We start from the raw sequence: 15,203 nt of genomic DNA on the forward strand, positions 1-15,203 counted from the left end.
TAAACTCTGTTTTTTTCTTGGTAAGTACTTAGCAAGTCTGCCATTAAGATATAATGGGAAGACTCTTGATAATGTTTGTTTTGTGTTTATCTTGCTTTTCTAGGTACTAGAAATGCTACAGAGATTTAAAGACTCTACTATAAAAAGGGAGCGAGAAGTATTTAACTGTATGCTAAGGAACTTGTTCGAAGAATATCGGTTTTTCCCCCAGTACCCTGATAAAGAATTACACATTACAGCCTGCCTGTTTGGTGGCATAATTGAAAAAGGACTGGTCACTTACATGGCATTGGGTCTGGCCCTGCGATATGTTCTTGAAGCCTTACGGAAGCCTTTTGGATCAAAAATGTATTATTTTGGTATTGCTGCACTAGATAGATTTAAAAATAGGTGAGTATATAGCTTGACTTCTTTCTTCTTCCCCAACCCTTATCTGAAACTTGAATCTTCCATTTTCAACTTTCCTAGTTCTGGGTAGTATCTTCACTGTGGAGCAATAACTAGTCTGTATTACATACATACTTTTCTACATTAAGTGTATACTGAGCTGTACCCCCAGTCTATTTTTTGAGGGGGTAGTAAAATATGATCCTTTAAAAATAAAAGTAATGACTATTTATCTTATATTACTTTTTACATCACTTTAAAAAATATTTGTTTGGATCTGTCTTATGTATATTATTCTGGCCTGGAAATCACAATTCTCTTTCCTCACTGCCCCAAGTACTAGAATTACTGGCCTGTGTGACCACACCTGGGCAGTGCTATTTTCTGATGTGGAGTGATGGTCATGACTGCCTTCTTCCACTTCCCTCTATTGTGGTGTTCATCTCTTTGTTACTAATGGTTCTATTTGTTTGTTGTTTCCCTTTTTGAGACACAACTAGGTTGGCTTTAAACTTTTCCTCCTACTGCTAAGTTCCGCGGTTGTATACATGCACTATTACTGCCTGTTGGGCTTCCTGACAGTCTTGACAGTGGGGAAATGATTTCACATAGTAATATCTAGGATAAAAACAAGTAAAAATCCATTTCTTTCTGTTCTTACATGAACTGCTGAATGAACGTTCTCCCTCCAGATTGAAGGACTATCCTCAGTACTGTCAGCACTTGGCTTCTATCAGTCACTTCATGCAGTTTCCACACCATCTGCAGGAGGTGAGTGCTTCGTCCGCACTGCAGCCAGCTGGGCAGATCTGTTTGGAGGTGTGTGAGAAATGCTATTAAGATTAAGGGTTTTTTAAAATAATTTTTCATTATTATTGTGTGTGTGTGTGTGGACATGCACTTTTCATGCCTGTATGGAGGTGAAGGATAACTTGTTCGTTTCTCCTCTTTCTTATTTATATATGCTTTTGTAAGTGAAAGGCAGGTCCTTGGTGACAAACAGCACACTGTAGTATGTTTTAAGCCAGTGTTCAATAAGAAAGAAGCTTCATGTAAATTTCGAATTTTTAAGGCTTTAAGGAATTTTATTTACAGATATCGAAGACTACTTTTTTAAAAAAATACTTATTATGTATACAATATTTTGTCTGCATGTATGCCTACAGGCCAGAAGAGGGCACCAGACCTCATTACAGATGGTTGTGAGCCACCATGAGGTTGCTGGGAATTGAATTCAGGACCTTGGAAGAGCAGGCAATGCTCTCAACCTCTGAGCCATCTCTCTAGCCCCGAAGACTACTTTTTTAAATCATTTATTTTTACTACTACCATTTTTTGTGTGCATTGCTGTTTGCCTGCATATATGTCTGGTTACTGGGTACTCTAGTAGAACCATTACTCTTAACCACTGAGACATCTCTCCAGTGCCCTGAGACTATTTTATAAGTTGTTTTGCTAGTTTACTTTAAAGCACTTTGTCATACTAATATTTTATCTTAACAGGAGTTCACGGTATCCACTTGTATATTGTTGTCAGTATAGGGCAAGGAATAAGGGACATAGACTATAAGAGAACTTTAAAATTATTCTTATCCTTTCATAAGTCGAGGACATATAAGACAAATTATTCATATCAGCTGGGCGGAGGTGGCATACCTCTTTAATCCTAGCACTTGGGGGCAGGTGGATCTCTTGAGTTCGATGCTAACTAACCTCGTCTACAGAGTGATTTCCCGACAGCCAGGGTTGTTATGTAGAGAAACTCTTGTCTCCAGATGATGATGATGATGATGATGATGATGATGATATGAATGAAACAACCCCCCCCCCCCCCCCGTTTCTATTAAAAAGCTTCTGTATGTTTCCCTCTGTACCCACATAGTATATCGAGTACGGACAGCAGTCTCGAGATCCTCCTGTGAAGATGCAGGGCTCTATCACGACCCCTGGAAGTATTGCACTGGCTCAGGCCCAGGCTCAGGCCCAGGTTCCAGCAAAAGCTCCTCTTGCGGGTCAGGTTAACACAATGGTAACCACCTCAACAACAACCACTGTTGCTAAAACGGTTACAGTCACCAAGCCAACGGGAGTCAGCTTTAAGAAAGATGTGCCAGTAAGTAGGTCTTGTCTTTTCCAGGTCTGTACATTATGTAAGCATAAAGACCAGCATTTCTCCTTGTATTCCCCAGAGATCACTATGTAATATTTTAATAATGGATTTAACTGTCTTACCAATGTAGTTATACCATATGTGTTTTTCATGCTAATGGAGTCTATAATCTTTTTTAAAAAGTGTTTCATTACTTTTATAGTTTGTTATTTTTTGTGTGTTTGGTGCTGTGATGTATATGTGGAAGTCAGAGGACTTAGAGTCATTTCTCCCCTTCTGGCATGTGGGTCCCAGGCATTAAGGTCAGGCCTTTGGACTTAGAGGCAAGTGCTTTTCTCCTCTAAGCTATCTAGCCAGCCAGCCTTTCTATTTTCTGTGATTTTTTTTTCCCCAATGAAACAGCTCAACTATTTTAATCTAATGTATTTTATTACTTCTAGCCTTCTATAAATACAACAAATATAGATACATTGCTTGTGGCTACAGATCAAACTGAGAGGATTGTAGAGCCCCCAGAAAATATTCAAGAGAAAATTGCTTTTATCTTCAACAACCTCTCACAGTCAAATATGACCCAGAAGGTAAGCATGAGATAATAGCTTATGAAATGCCCTCTCCTTTTCCTTGATGGATAGAGGGATTTTTTTTCTATTTTATTGATTGTTGAGCTGTACATTTTTCTCTGCTCCCCTTCCTTCCTCTTCCCTCCCCTTCTACTCTCTCCCATGATCCCATGCTCCCAATTTACTCAGGAGATCTTGACTTTTTCTACTTCCCATGTAGATTTGATCATGTATGTCCTAAGAGGGATTTTTAAAAAAATACCCTAATTAGTTTAATAAGTCAGATATGTGGTATGAGTCTGCAGTCCAAGCTGAGGAAGCGAAGTGAGACAATTACATAAACACAAGGAGTTTAAGACTAGGTTTTCCTATTATGGTGATAGAGAGCCTGTCTAAAAACAAAAGTGAACAAACTCAGTTTAAAAGGTATGATTTTAACTGGGTGTGGTGGCGCATGTCTTTAAAAAAGAGGGGGAAAAGGGTATTTTTTTTTTAGGAATTAAACAATATATCCATTTCAGATATTTTGTTTTGCAGTAATGTCATTCTTTCCTGAGAAGGAAAGTATTATTTATTTTATTTTTGATGGCAGGTTTTTGTTTGAGACTAGGTTTCATTAAGTAGTCTTGGCCAACTAGAGCTCACTGTGTTAACCATGATGACCTCTAAATTCTGTCTTCTTCCTCTGCACCACCATGCCCAACCTTGATGGAAAGTTTTATCTTCTTCCAGAAACTGTTTTAAGTCTTAACTGGACCTAGTAAGTACTGTGAGGTAGAGCTCTGAAAAGCATAAGGAGCATTGCTTGCTTTCTGAGAGCAAAAATTAAGATAGTAATTTTAAATGGCAGTCTTTAAGACTTTAAGGTTTTAGGTAGAACATAGTCAAAGAGAGGCAGGGGGATTTCTGTGAGTTTGAGACCTACATTGTGAGTTTCAAGCTACATAGACCATGCCTTGAGGGGAAAAAAAAAGGAAGTTTAATACTCTAGGGTGTATGTACCTGCACTTGTGAATCAGAGGTGTACTTGTCAAAATAATGGGGAGAGACCCAGCTTAGTAGTTCAGTATCATACAAGAGTTTAGTGGACAAGTATTGCGCTAGAGTTTATATGGAGCTGGATGCTGTATGGTGTGATTCATAGAACCCAGGCTTTGTTGTATCTGTTTTTCTATTTGTACTAATTCTTTATTGCCTGTTTCTTGTTGATTGGCTAGGTTGAAGAGCTTAAAGAAACAGTGAAGGAAGAGTTTATGCCTTGGGTTTCCCAGTATCTAGTTATGAAAAGAGTCAGTATTGAGCCAAACTTTCATAGCCTGTATTCCAACTTTCTTGACACATTGAAGAATCCAGAATTTAACAAGATGGTTCTGAATGAGACCTACAGAAACATTAAAGTAAGAGTTTTTAATATATCCTTTAATTTGCTTTAAGTTGATTTTAGCAGGTAGAACTTCGATAATTTGTTCTTTTTGTCTTTTTAAAATATGTTAGGTACCCATGGAGTGTTCTACAGATTTTAAGATGTTTAACTACTGGGTTGTATAAACTTTTTTAAAATTACATTTGCACATGTGTTCATGCACTTAAGCACAAGTGTGCTTAGAGGACAGCTTTCAGGAGGTGGTTCTCTATAATGTGGGTCTTGGGGCTCAAACATAGACTATCAAATACCAGAATATCTAATTTGGTGGCTAACACTTTAACTTGCGTCATCTAGCTGGTCCAAAAATTTAATCTTTTAACCTTGTATATTGCTTAAGTGTGATCACCTCTTAGAATTGGTTTTCTTTTCACGTATGGCTTCAGTATTTTACTTTCTGTTATATATGTAACTATTCAGTATATTTGTGGCGTACCGTCTGGGTGACGTTGTTGTGCACAGCCACTCTCCCTCATTTCTTTGGAGATGGGGTATAACATGTTCTGAGTTCTCCATCTTGGGTTTTTTGTTTGTTTGTTTTTGTTTTTTTTGTTTGTTTGTTTGTTTTTTCGAGACAGGGTTTCTCTGTAGTTTTGGAGCCTGTCCTGGAACTAGCTCTTGTAGACCCGGCTGGCCTCGAACTCACAGAGATCCACCTGCCTCTGCCTCCCAGGGTGCTGGGATTAAAGGCGTGCGCCACCACCGCCCAGCTTCCATCTTGGTTTTTAAGAACTAGAAATAGTCTTTAAGAAAACCATTCTGCTGGCCAAGTGTTAGCTATCTAGATCCCAGACCTATTTGTGAAATAGCTTTGGTTCTGGGATTCTTTGCAGCATAAGGTCAAGCTCTTACTATACTTGTTGTATAAAATTCAACTGTTTCATTTCTAAGCCATCATTTATGTTTGAATACGAAACTTTTTCAAGAAACAGTGTAAACAAGATAGAGCTGAGATCATCCACTGCTGAGTAACTTGGGTCTGGCTTAGGAAGTAGCACTATGTTTAAACCTATGGATGGGAATTTTCCCCATTCTTGGTTACGCTGTAGTGCAAAAGTAATTCCTGACTCCTTGTTGGCACAGCTGACTTGTGCCATTTTGCTGGTGCTATATGGAGTTAAGGAACATTGTGTTCAGTTTTTAACTATCTTATAGTAAGGATTACTGTTATCTTGGAAGTTTTCATATACTCTTGAGACAAATTTTAATAATAACTATTTATTTGTTTACTTACTCTGTGTTGACAGAATTCCAACCTAAATGTCTTGCACAAGCTAGATTAGTATTCCACCTATTGAGCTCCTTAAAACATTTTCAAAGGTTTGGTAATAAAGATAGTAAGATAATATCAATATGATAGATATACTTTGGGTATATTCTCAGAATTGGTAGCTGACTTTTAGAAAAGAATGGAATTCTCAGATACAAAATGCGGAATTTCTTTCATAAAGCTTATTCTTATTTTTATAAATCCTATACTATTATAGGTGCTGCTGACCTCTGATAAAGCTGCGGCTAATTTCTCAGATCGTTCTTTGCTGAAGAACTTGGGGCATTGGCTAGGAATGATCACATTAGCTAAAAATAAACCCATTTTGCACACGGTGAGTTTAAGATGGATATATATGTGTAAAAGTTGACTGGAAGAAGTGTTTTAATTATCACTGGGCTTTTTTTTTCCCCCTTTCTGACTTTGACCATGTTAGAATTCTTAATTCTATGTCCATGGTCTCTTGGGCTTGTTTAGGATATGGAAAAGCCAGTGAGGTGTGCTTGCACCCCCTTCTTTTTCTCAGGCAATGATAACGTATTGATTATATTTTGAGAGATGAGCTTAGTGAGATGCCTTTTTTGTTTTGTTTTGTTTTTGTTTGGTTGTTGTTGGTTTTTATTTTATTATTATTTTCCCCGAGGGTTTCTGGGCAGATTCTCAAATTCTCAGAAATTTTCTTTTAAAATTTTAGGACTTGGATGTGAAATCTTTGCTGCTCGAGGCTTACGTTAAAGGACAGCAAGAGCTGCTTTATGTGGTGCCCTTCGTTGCCAAGGTTCTGGAGTCCAGCATTCGCAGTCTGGTGAGTAAATGCTGAATTCCGAGAGGTCGTTAACAGTTCCTAAGAGATTGTAGGTTTGTTCTTTTGCTCATAAGTCTGTCTTAGCTGATCTTAGGTATTTATAAAGTTAGGTGAAATTCTAAAACAGAACCTTTGGTTTTTTTCTGGAATATTTTGTAGGTGTTTTGTCATGGTCATGAAAATGTTGAAATAATACTAAATAATGGTTTGATTTAGAGCTAGCTTAATACTCTAACTTTTCTTTAGGTTTTTAGGCCACCAAACCCCTGGACAATGGCAATTATGAATGTATTGGCTGAGCTACACCAAGAGCATGACTTAAAGGTAAAAATTGTTGCCTCATCTTGGAGAATTCTCTGTCTTAAGATGATTAAACTTTGCAGTAAAGACATGTTGAAGGGGGGCAGTGGGTATTGTACCATTGGATTGAAGGTGGTATATTTTATGAATAAAACTTAGATTTTCTCTCCAAAATTCTAATCAAATACTGGAATTACGCAGTTAAACTTGAAGTTTGAGATTGAGGTGCTGTGTAAGAACCTTGCATTAGACATCAATGAGCTCAAACCTGGAAACCTACTGAAAGATAAAGACCGCCTGAAAAACTTAGATGAACAACTCTCTGCTCCAAAGAAAGACGTCAAACAGCCGGAAGAGCTTCCTGCCATCACGACGACAAGTGAGTACAGAAGTCTAGCCTTTTGTCAATCAGAATCTTCTCAAATGGTACATTTCTACATAAGCAAGCCATTAACTATCCCACCTTGTATAAAATTTTGTTTGCCTTTTGGTGAATCTTCTAATTATCAAGTGAGAGTAACAGCTAATCAGATTTCTCTCATCTCTTAAGATATTCTTAAGCAAATGAGTCAATTAATTGTCCTTGTATCATAACCAGACTAGTTTATCTTCTACATTGTTTTAAGTATCAGAAATACTTGAATAACACAATAGCCTGTATTGTTCCTTAAAGGCTAAGATTTGTCAGATCATGTACACCCGCTAGGAGAACATTATTTTACCTCTATCAAGACAATCAGGACTGGGTTTAGGGATGCAGGCCTATAATCTTAGCCCTTGAGGAGCTAAAGCCAGGAGGTTGTAAGTTCGATACCAACCTAAGCTACATACTTAGTTCTCACCCAGCCTGGGACCCAGTCAAGTAAACATGTTTGTGTTGAATGTAGTTATGTTCAACAGTGAGGTATTGGTAAAATATACCAGCCACCACTCTGTAGCATTCCGCACTCCCACCCCCAACTCCTGGCGTTTGACAAATTCCAAGTGAGTCTGGTAAAGGCTAGGTTGAAGACAGGTACCCATGGCTCTTATAGATTTACCCTTAAAACACATTTAATCCCACCACTTGGGAGGTAGAGGCAGGTGGAGCCCTGTGAGTTCCAGGACAGCTAGAGCTGTTACACAGAGAAACCCTGTCTCAAACAAAGTTGGGGGGGGGGGGGGAACGGGATAAAAAAGTTTCTGTGCTATGCAATATTGCCACTGGTGGACATTTATATACTTGGCTCATAGTTCATGTAGTAACAGAATTTTTCAGAATGGGGGAGATGTGACCTTAGGTGCCCCCTTCTCAAGAGTCTACCCTAGTTAGTTGAAGTATACAAGATCCACATAATGGCCAGTTAATTTTTGTGTATGGTCAACAAATGTGCATTCTTATCTTTACATCTAGCAACTTCTACAACACCAGCTACCAGTACTACCTGTACAGCCACAGTTCCACCACAGCCACAGTACAGCTACCACGACATCAATGTCTATTCTCTGGCAGGCCTGGCTCCACACATTACTCTAAACCCTACAGTAAGTAAAAATTGATTTCTCCTTCCTTCTTTTCTTTGTTTAAAACATTGATTTATTATATGTGTGATTGTTTTACATGCATGTGTATGTGTGCATCAGATCTGAAACTGGAGTTACAGATATGAGCTATTATATTGGTTCTGTAATCGATTTCTGGTCCTCCACAAGAACAGCACGTGCTTAACCACTGGGCCTTTGCTCTTCACCGACTGGTTGTTTTGTTTGTTTGTTTTTTGGTCTTTTTTTTCCCCTGTCAAATGTCTTTAATTCCAGCACTTCAGACACAGGCAGGCAAATCTGCCAGCCTTGTTTATAGAGCACGTTCCAGGACAGCCAGGGCTACACAAAGAAACCCTGTGTATGTGTGCATGCTCTATAATGTATATAACAAGGAAGATCCCTTTGCATGTAAAAATTGTCTTTGATTGACATTCCTATTTGTTACTCTTATCCTACCCCACAATGATTTAATATACTAGCAATAAAATCAAATTTTGGATAATCTACACCTAGGTCAGGGGATTCTTAATTTATGCTTTAGTATTCTTTATTATTTGCTTTCATTATCATGTCACTTTGGTCTGGTATTAAGCCATTTCTTTTGGCAGACTGCAGTTTGTATATAGAATTTCCAAGCCAAAGTCTTCAACGTTTATTTTTATTTTATGTGTATCAGTGTTTTGCTTGCATGTATTATATGAGTCACATGTATGCCTGAGGAGGCAAGAAGGGGACACTAGATCCCCTGGAACTGGAATTAGAGATCATTCACAGCAATGAAGCTGCCATGTGAGTTCTGGGAACCAAATCCTGGGGCATCTGCAAGAAAAGCAAGTGCTCTTAACCAATAAGCCATCTTCTCTGGCTCCTGAGTATTTGCTTTTTGTTGTTTGGTTGTTTTTGGAGACAGGGTTTCTCTCTGAAATTGTGGTGGTTGTCCTGGAATTCGCTTTGTAGACCTGCCTCTGCCTCCTGAATGTGGGGATTAAAGATGTGCACCACCGTAAACTGATGAGGAATTGCCCTTTTAACAATTAGTTTAGACATAATTTTTTCCTGAGGTTTTGCTAGTTTTAAGTGAACGCTGTAGTTTCTGTAGTATTGAGAGAATACCAGAGTTCAATATCTGGCTGTCTTATTTAAATACGCTGATGACATGATTTGTGCCTTTCTTTCTCTCCCTCCAGATACCTTTGTTTCAGGCTCATCCACAGTTGAAGCAGTGTGTGCGGCAAGCAATTGAACGGGCTGTCCAGGAGCTTGTTCATCCTGTGGTAGATCGGTCAATTAAGATTGCCATGACTACTTGTGAACAGATAGTCAGAAAGGATTTTGCCCTGGATTCTGAGGAATCCAGAATGCGAATAGCAGCTCATCACATGATGCGGAACTTGACAGCTGGAATGGCTATGATTACTTGCAGGGAGCCTTTACTGATGAGCATATCTACCAACCTAAAAAACAGTTTTGCCTCAGCCCTTCGTGTAAGTGGATCAATTTATGTACTATAAAATTCATTACTTGTTCACCAGAGTTTTTGCCTGTGTGCACCCACTGTTACTACTTTATCCTAAAATAACCTCTCTCTTTTTTTAAATATAAATTTTTTTCCTCTTTCCTTGTTGGAATCCATAACCTTTTTTTGTGTTAAGGCACACTTTAGCACTGATGGCTACTTCAGCTCCTGGTGTCTTTAGATTCTTAAGTTGTGTTAAGGCAAAGGATCACATTTACTTTTTTGTACATAGTTGTGTGCTCAGCAGTGTTTAGTAGATACTCAATTTTCCTAAAGAAGAGAAGAGTCTTTGTTTGAACAGGGTCATAATCATATACAACGTTGGCTGTCCTGAAGTTTATGTATAGAGTCCAGGCTGGCCTCAAATTTATAGAGGTCCATCTGCTTCTGCCTCCTCAGAGGGGGCATCAAAGGCATTACCACCATGCTTGGGCTGAACATTTTTTAACAAACAGTAAACAATCTAAATTCTGTCACGGGTGAATTTAATTCTAGTAGTTTGATTAGAGCATTATAAAGTGATTTAAAATTACTTTGTATGTGTAGTCACCACACATTGTGTCTTCAGGTCACTCTTTTGAGTCTCAGGTATCAGATTTAGAAATTCTTGTTTCTTTACTGTTAATCATTGTTCAGTATGTTTACCACAAATTGATAAAATGTTTAAAAGTATTTTCATCTCAGAGGTGAATAAATTACAAATATTTGTGAGTAGTGGCTGGTATATAAGTAGTATATACTTGGAATGACCCGTTGACTGTACTGCATTTCTTACTGTGCATTGTATGATAACTTCTTCTTTTATGTTCTCAATAGACTGCATCCCCACAACAAAGGGAAATGATGGACCAGGCTGCTGCTCAGTTAGCTCAGGACAATTGTGAATTAGCTTGCTGTTTTATTCAGAAAACTGCAGTGGAGAAAGCAGGCCCTGAGATGGACAAGAGATTGGCAACTGTAAGTGTTTAGCATTCATCTTTAAAGTTGTGGTTTCTTTCAATTTGAGGAAGTGTCTTATAACAAGAACCTCAGTGACTTTTTTTATTTGTAGGAATTTGAGCTGAGAAAACATGCTCGGCAAGAAGGACGCAGATACTGTGATCCTGTTGTATTAACGTATCAAGCGGAACGGATGCCGGAGCAAATCAGGCTGAAAGTGAGAATTAAGGCTCTTTTCTCCTTGCTTCACCTTTGCTTTCTGTGTGTTACTGTTGCATGAGTGCCTTGTCAGGACTAGGGGAGTGTGTCTAAATACTGCTTCTGAAGAAAGCATCTCTAGTACCATTTCATTTTAAAATGTCCTAGAGCAGGTATGGAAATTCTTCCCATCCCCAGAGTTGCTTATTGTTGGTATCAAAAGTTCATGTACTTGTTAGCTCTTGTTTGCCAACTTGCTTTTTAATATTTTCTGATATACTTTTATTGGTAGCTCCACGTTGATCCCAACTTGATGGTGAGGGTCTAATACAAACAACATCAAGGGAGAATGTACAACATTCTCTTTCTGAAGCATTTCTTAGTGATTTTTGTGAGGCAGGGCTTTCATATATAGTCCAGACTGTCTCAGACTTGTAATCATCTATCTCTGCTTCTTGAGTGCTGGGATTATAGCTGTACCAACACTTGAGGCTCTAGTGAAAAAGTTCTTAATAACAGTGACTACCAGGAAAATGAGAAAACATATGGGCATGCATGCTGGCATATGCTATATTAAAGGATTCTATCAGAATCCTAATGCAAACTTTCTATTTCCCAAAAGTAAATTTCAGCTGGGCTTGGTGGCTCATGCCTTTAATCCCAGCAGAAGGAGGAGTATCTCTTCATTTGAGACCAGCCTAGTCTACATAGTGAGTTCTGGTACTACATAAAGAGGCCCTTTCTCAACCTCTCCACCTCAAAATTAAAAAAAAAAAAAAAAAGTTTCTTTTGATTGTAAAGGAAATTTCACCAAAAAAAAGGCTTTCTTCTTTTAAGGTTGGCGGTGTGGACCCAAAGCAGCTAGCCGTTTATGAAGAGTTTGCACGAAATGTGCCTGGCTTCTTACCGACAAACGACTTAAGTCAGCCTACAGGATTTTTAGCTCAGCCCATGAAGGTAAATACCTCACTTGGATTAATTTAAGTGTTTGTGTTATGAAATATAATTAAATAATGCATCATTTTCTGCTTGGGAGCTTGTTATTGGGTATAGGGGAATGGAAGCCATTGAGTTATAGGTGATGATTGTTAAATCAGCATGGTATGTAGGCATTGTATGATGTGCTGGCATTAGCTTAACTGTACTATTTAGCTCAGAGTAGCTCTCTTTTTTTAATTTTTGTTTTGTTTTTTTTTGTTTGTTTGTTTTTGTTTTACGATTCAGGGTTTCTCTAGCTTTGGGGCCTGTCCTGGCCTCGAACTCACAGAGACCTGCCAGCCTCTGCCTCTCCGAGTGCTGGGATTAAAGGCATACGCCACCACCGCCCGGCTCAGAGTATGTGTTTGTTTCTTTAATTTATACCTACTTTTATTTGAAGGTAGAGTTTCTGAAATTGTGCAAGAGATTTAACAGAAGTTGAGAATATAAGAAAAACTTCCATGATTGAGAAGTTGTGACCTGTTGCCCTCTTTGCTTTTGGTAGTTTTCTTTTTTAGAAAGAATGATAAAGTGCCTTTACTGAGCATGTATTTTGTGAAGGCTCTGTCTTTTTAAACAATTTTAAGATTTATTCATTTTTCATACATGTGTGTATTTTGAGCATATTTACCTTTCTTGTGCCGTCATTTATTCTCCTTTAGTTTCTCTGGACCCGAATATCCTCCCATTCTCCCCACTTTTATACCCCTTTCTATTTACTTATCTTGAAAAGCCTTCCCATGGGCCAGAGAAATGACTCAGTGGTGTAATGGGGCATTTGCTGACAAGCCTGAAAACTTGTATTTTCCCCAGGAAGGATGAAACTGATTGCCACAAATTATTCTCTGGCCTCCATACACTCACAAATAAATAACCCAGTGAATTTAAGTAGGGCAACTTGCATGCTTGCATGGGTATGGGTAGGGTAGGGTTTTTACTGGATCAGGCAATTTAATATCAGCTACACCCCTAAAGAACAGTTATTCCCTCTCCCTAGAGTCAAGTAGGGGAGAGGCATCACACCCATCTTGACAGGGTTCTGAAGATTTGCACTCAGGTCTTTATGGTTACACTACGTTTTCAGGCCAGTGGTATGTTTTTAATAGGAAGAACACATAGCTGGGCATGGTGACCCACACTTTAAATCTCAGCACTCTGGAAGCAAAGGAAGGCGAATCTCTTAAGTTAGAGGCCAGTCTGGTCTACCGAGCTAGTTCCAGGAGTGCCAGGGCTACAGAGAGAAACACTGTTGTGAAAGGTGAAAAAAAGGAAAACACAGAAGTGATGCTGGACTTTTACTCTGTCCAATCATACTCTATAACTTGGAAGACTTCTGAGTTGCAGAAGGCTTCCTGGATGACACATGTACTGTGCTGTGTTCAGTCTTTTGCATTATTGATATTATACTCTGTGATCATTTATTATGTTGGGGGCTATGGAAGAGAGCTTATAATTTGAATAAAAAAATAAGCTGGAGAAATATGCCAAGGACAGACTTCTATTTCATTAGTACATTATGCCAGTGAATGAACAACCCTATTTTTTTTTTCCTTATCTCTGGTTATTTCTTTTTCTAAAACAGCAAGCTTGGGCAACAGATGATGTAGCTCAGATTTATGATAAGTGTATTACAGAACTGGAGCAGCACCTACATGCCATTCCACCAACTCTGGCCATGAATCCTCAAGCGCAAGCTCTACGAAGTCTTTTGGAGGTTGTAGTGTTGTCTCGGAATTCTCGAGATGCGATAGCTGCTCTTGGATTACTTCAGAAGGTTGGTTTTGAGCTATTGCTTATAGAAGGAACTAGGTTTATAGACTCTGACCTGTATCTAAATCTATATACTTGGAATTGAGTTTTAAAAATTAATACAAACCAAGTTTTGTTGACACTTCCCCCACCCTATCCCCTTGCTGTAGAATGTAGTTATGGCAGTTAGAAGTAGCTAGATGGGTCATCTTTTCCATATGGTAATATTTTGGAAATAAGATGAATGGATACAATTATATAAAGAACATATCTTTTGATTTAGTAAGTAAATTGATGCAAGTGTCTGAGGAATGGGCAGATTAAATTGGGAAGCCCTTGACACCCACTCCACCCCCCCACTCCACCCCAACCCCTTTCTTCAGATAGTGTTTCTCTGTGTAGTCCTGGCTGTCCTGGAACTCGCTTTGTAGAGTAGGCTGTCCTCAAACTTACTGAAATCTGCCTACCTCTGCCTCCCAAATGCTGGGATTAAAGACATGCATTACCACTGCCTGGCTGGCCCTTGCCTTTTGACTGCATAGAGACTTAAGACAGCAAATAATGTTAAGTTTAAACTAGACGAAAGTTGAGAGTGAAGATAAGAGTTTTAAGCTTCAGAAGTTACGTAGTTGCTTGTGTTTGATTTCCAGCTTGCATACTTGGTCTGAGTCCTGTATTTTCCATAGTTGTGAATACTTTCTATTGTTCATAGGCTGTAGAGGGTTTATTAGATGCCACAAGTGGTGCTGATGCTGACCTGCTGCTGCGATACAGGGAATGTCATCTCTTGGTACTAAAAGCTTTGCAGGATGGCAGGGCATATGGATCTCCATGGTGCAACAAACAGATCACAAGGTGAGTAACCTTAGAAAACTAGTCATTACTGGCTAGTTTTATAATTACTTTGGGTTTTAAATTTTATTTAATGTACATGAATATTTTCCTTGCATACATAATGTATTACATGCTTGTATGTGTGCTCTGTGTGCTGGGTGCCTGCAGGGGACAGAAGAGGACAACTGAAGTCCCTGAAATTGGCGTGAAGAATGATTCTGAGCCACCATGTGGGTGCTGAAAATTAAACCTGGGTCTTTTGCAAGAACAAAAAGTATTCTAAACCACTGAATCTCTAAAACGCCATGGGCTAGCTTTTGATATACATAGCCTATTTATTTCTAGATATCTTTCTTTTGCCTGCACAATAAATGGGGCTTTGAATTTTTGATTCTTAAGGGGTAAGAACTGTTGAGTGGTTCCAGCAGGTGCTTTTCAGGAATACATTTTAGTTCATTTGTTTTCAAGATTTCACAGTAGCAATCGTGGTAAATATTTTAATGTCTTGAATGAAGTCTCTCCTACTTCTCAATGTGAAAGCAAAGCCTGGACTGTTAACATTTCCAATGATCTTTCTGCTGGCTGGACAGTTTGCTGAGAACCTTGT

General features: G+C 38.7%; 1 protein-coding gene and 1 non-coding gene across 9 annotated transcripts in view; both read left to right on the forward strand.

Annotated features, from left to right (window-relative positions):
* The window catches only part of Cnot1 (CCR4-NOT transcription complex subunit 1), a 78,464-nt gene that overhangs the window by 47,682 nt on the left and 15,579 nt on the right, over window positions 1-15,203 (forward strand). For all 8 annotated transcript variants that reach the window (XM_038312263.2, XM_038312260.1, XM_038312262.1 and 5 more), the window contains 16 exons: window positions 104-390; window positions 1,080-1,158; window positions 2,270-2,500; window positions 2,938-3,078; window positions 4,278-4,457; window positions 5,971-6,087; window positions 6,448-6,558; window positions 6,805-6,882; window positions 7,060-7,237; window positions 8,252-8,382; window positions 9,570-9,866; window positions 10,715-10,855; window positions 10,950-11,054; window positions 11,873-11,992; window positions 13,596-13,787; window positions 14,475-14,617. In XM_038312263.2, the coding sequence (XP_038168191.1) occupies window positions 104-390; window positions 1,080-1,158; window positions 2,270-2,500; window positions 2,938-3,078; window positions 4,278-4,457; window positions 5,971-6,087; window positions 6,448-6,558; window positions 6,805-6,882; window positions 7,060-7,237; window positions 8,252-8,382; window positions 9,570-9,866; window positions 10,715-10,855; window positions 10,950-11,054; window positions 11,873-11,992; window positions 13,596-13,787; window positions 14,475-14,617 (2,531 nt within the window). The remainder of the gene's footprint in view (window positions 1-103; window positions 391-1,079; window positions 1,159-2,269; window positions 2,501-2,937; window positions 3,079-4,277; window positions 4,458-5,970; window positions 6,088-6,447; window positions 6,559-6,804; window positions 6,883-7,059; window positions 7,238-8,251; window positions 8,383-9,569; window positions 9,867-10,714; window positions 10,856-10,949; window positions 11,055-11,872; window positions 11,993-13,595; window positions 13,788-14,474; window positions 14,618-15,203) is intronic.
* LOC119802362 lies at window positions 5,477-5,613 on the forward strand. The gene has a single exon (XR_005283381.1). It is a non-coding gene; the product is annotated as a small nucleolar RNA SNORA46 (small nucleolar RNA).

The sequence above is a fragment of the Arvicola amphibius genome, chromosome 15 (genome assembly GCF_903992535.2).
Source record: "Arvicola amphibius chromosome 15, mArvAmp1.2, whole genome shotgun sequence".
Classification (NCBI taxonomy): domain Eukaryota; kingdom Metazoa; phylum Chordata; class Mammalia; order Rodentia; family Cricetidae; genus Arvicola; species Arvicola amphibius.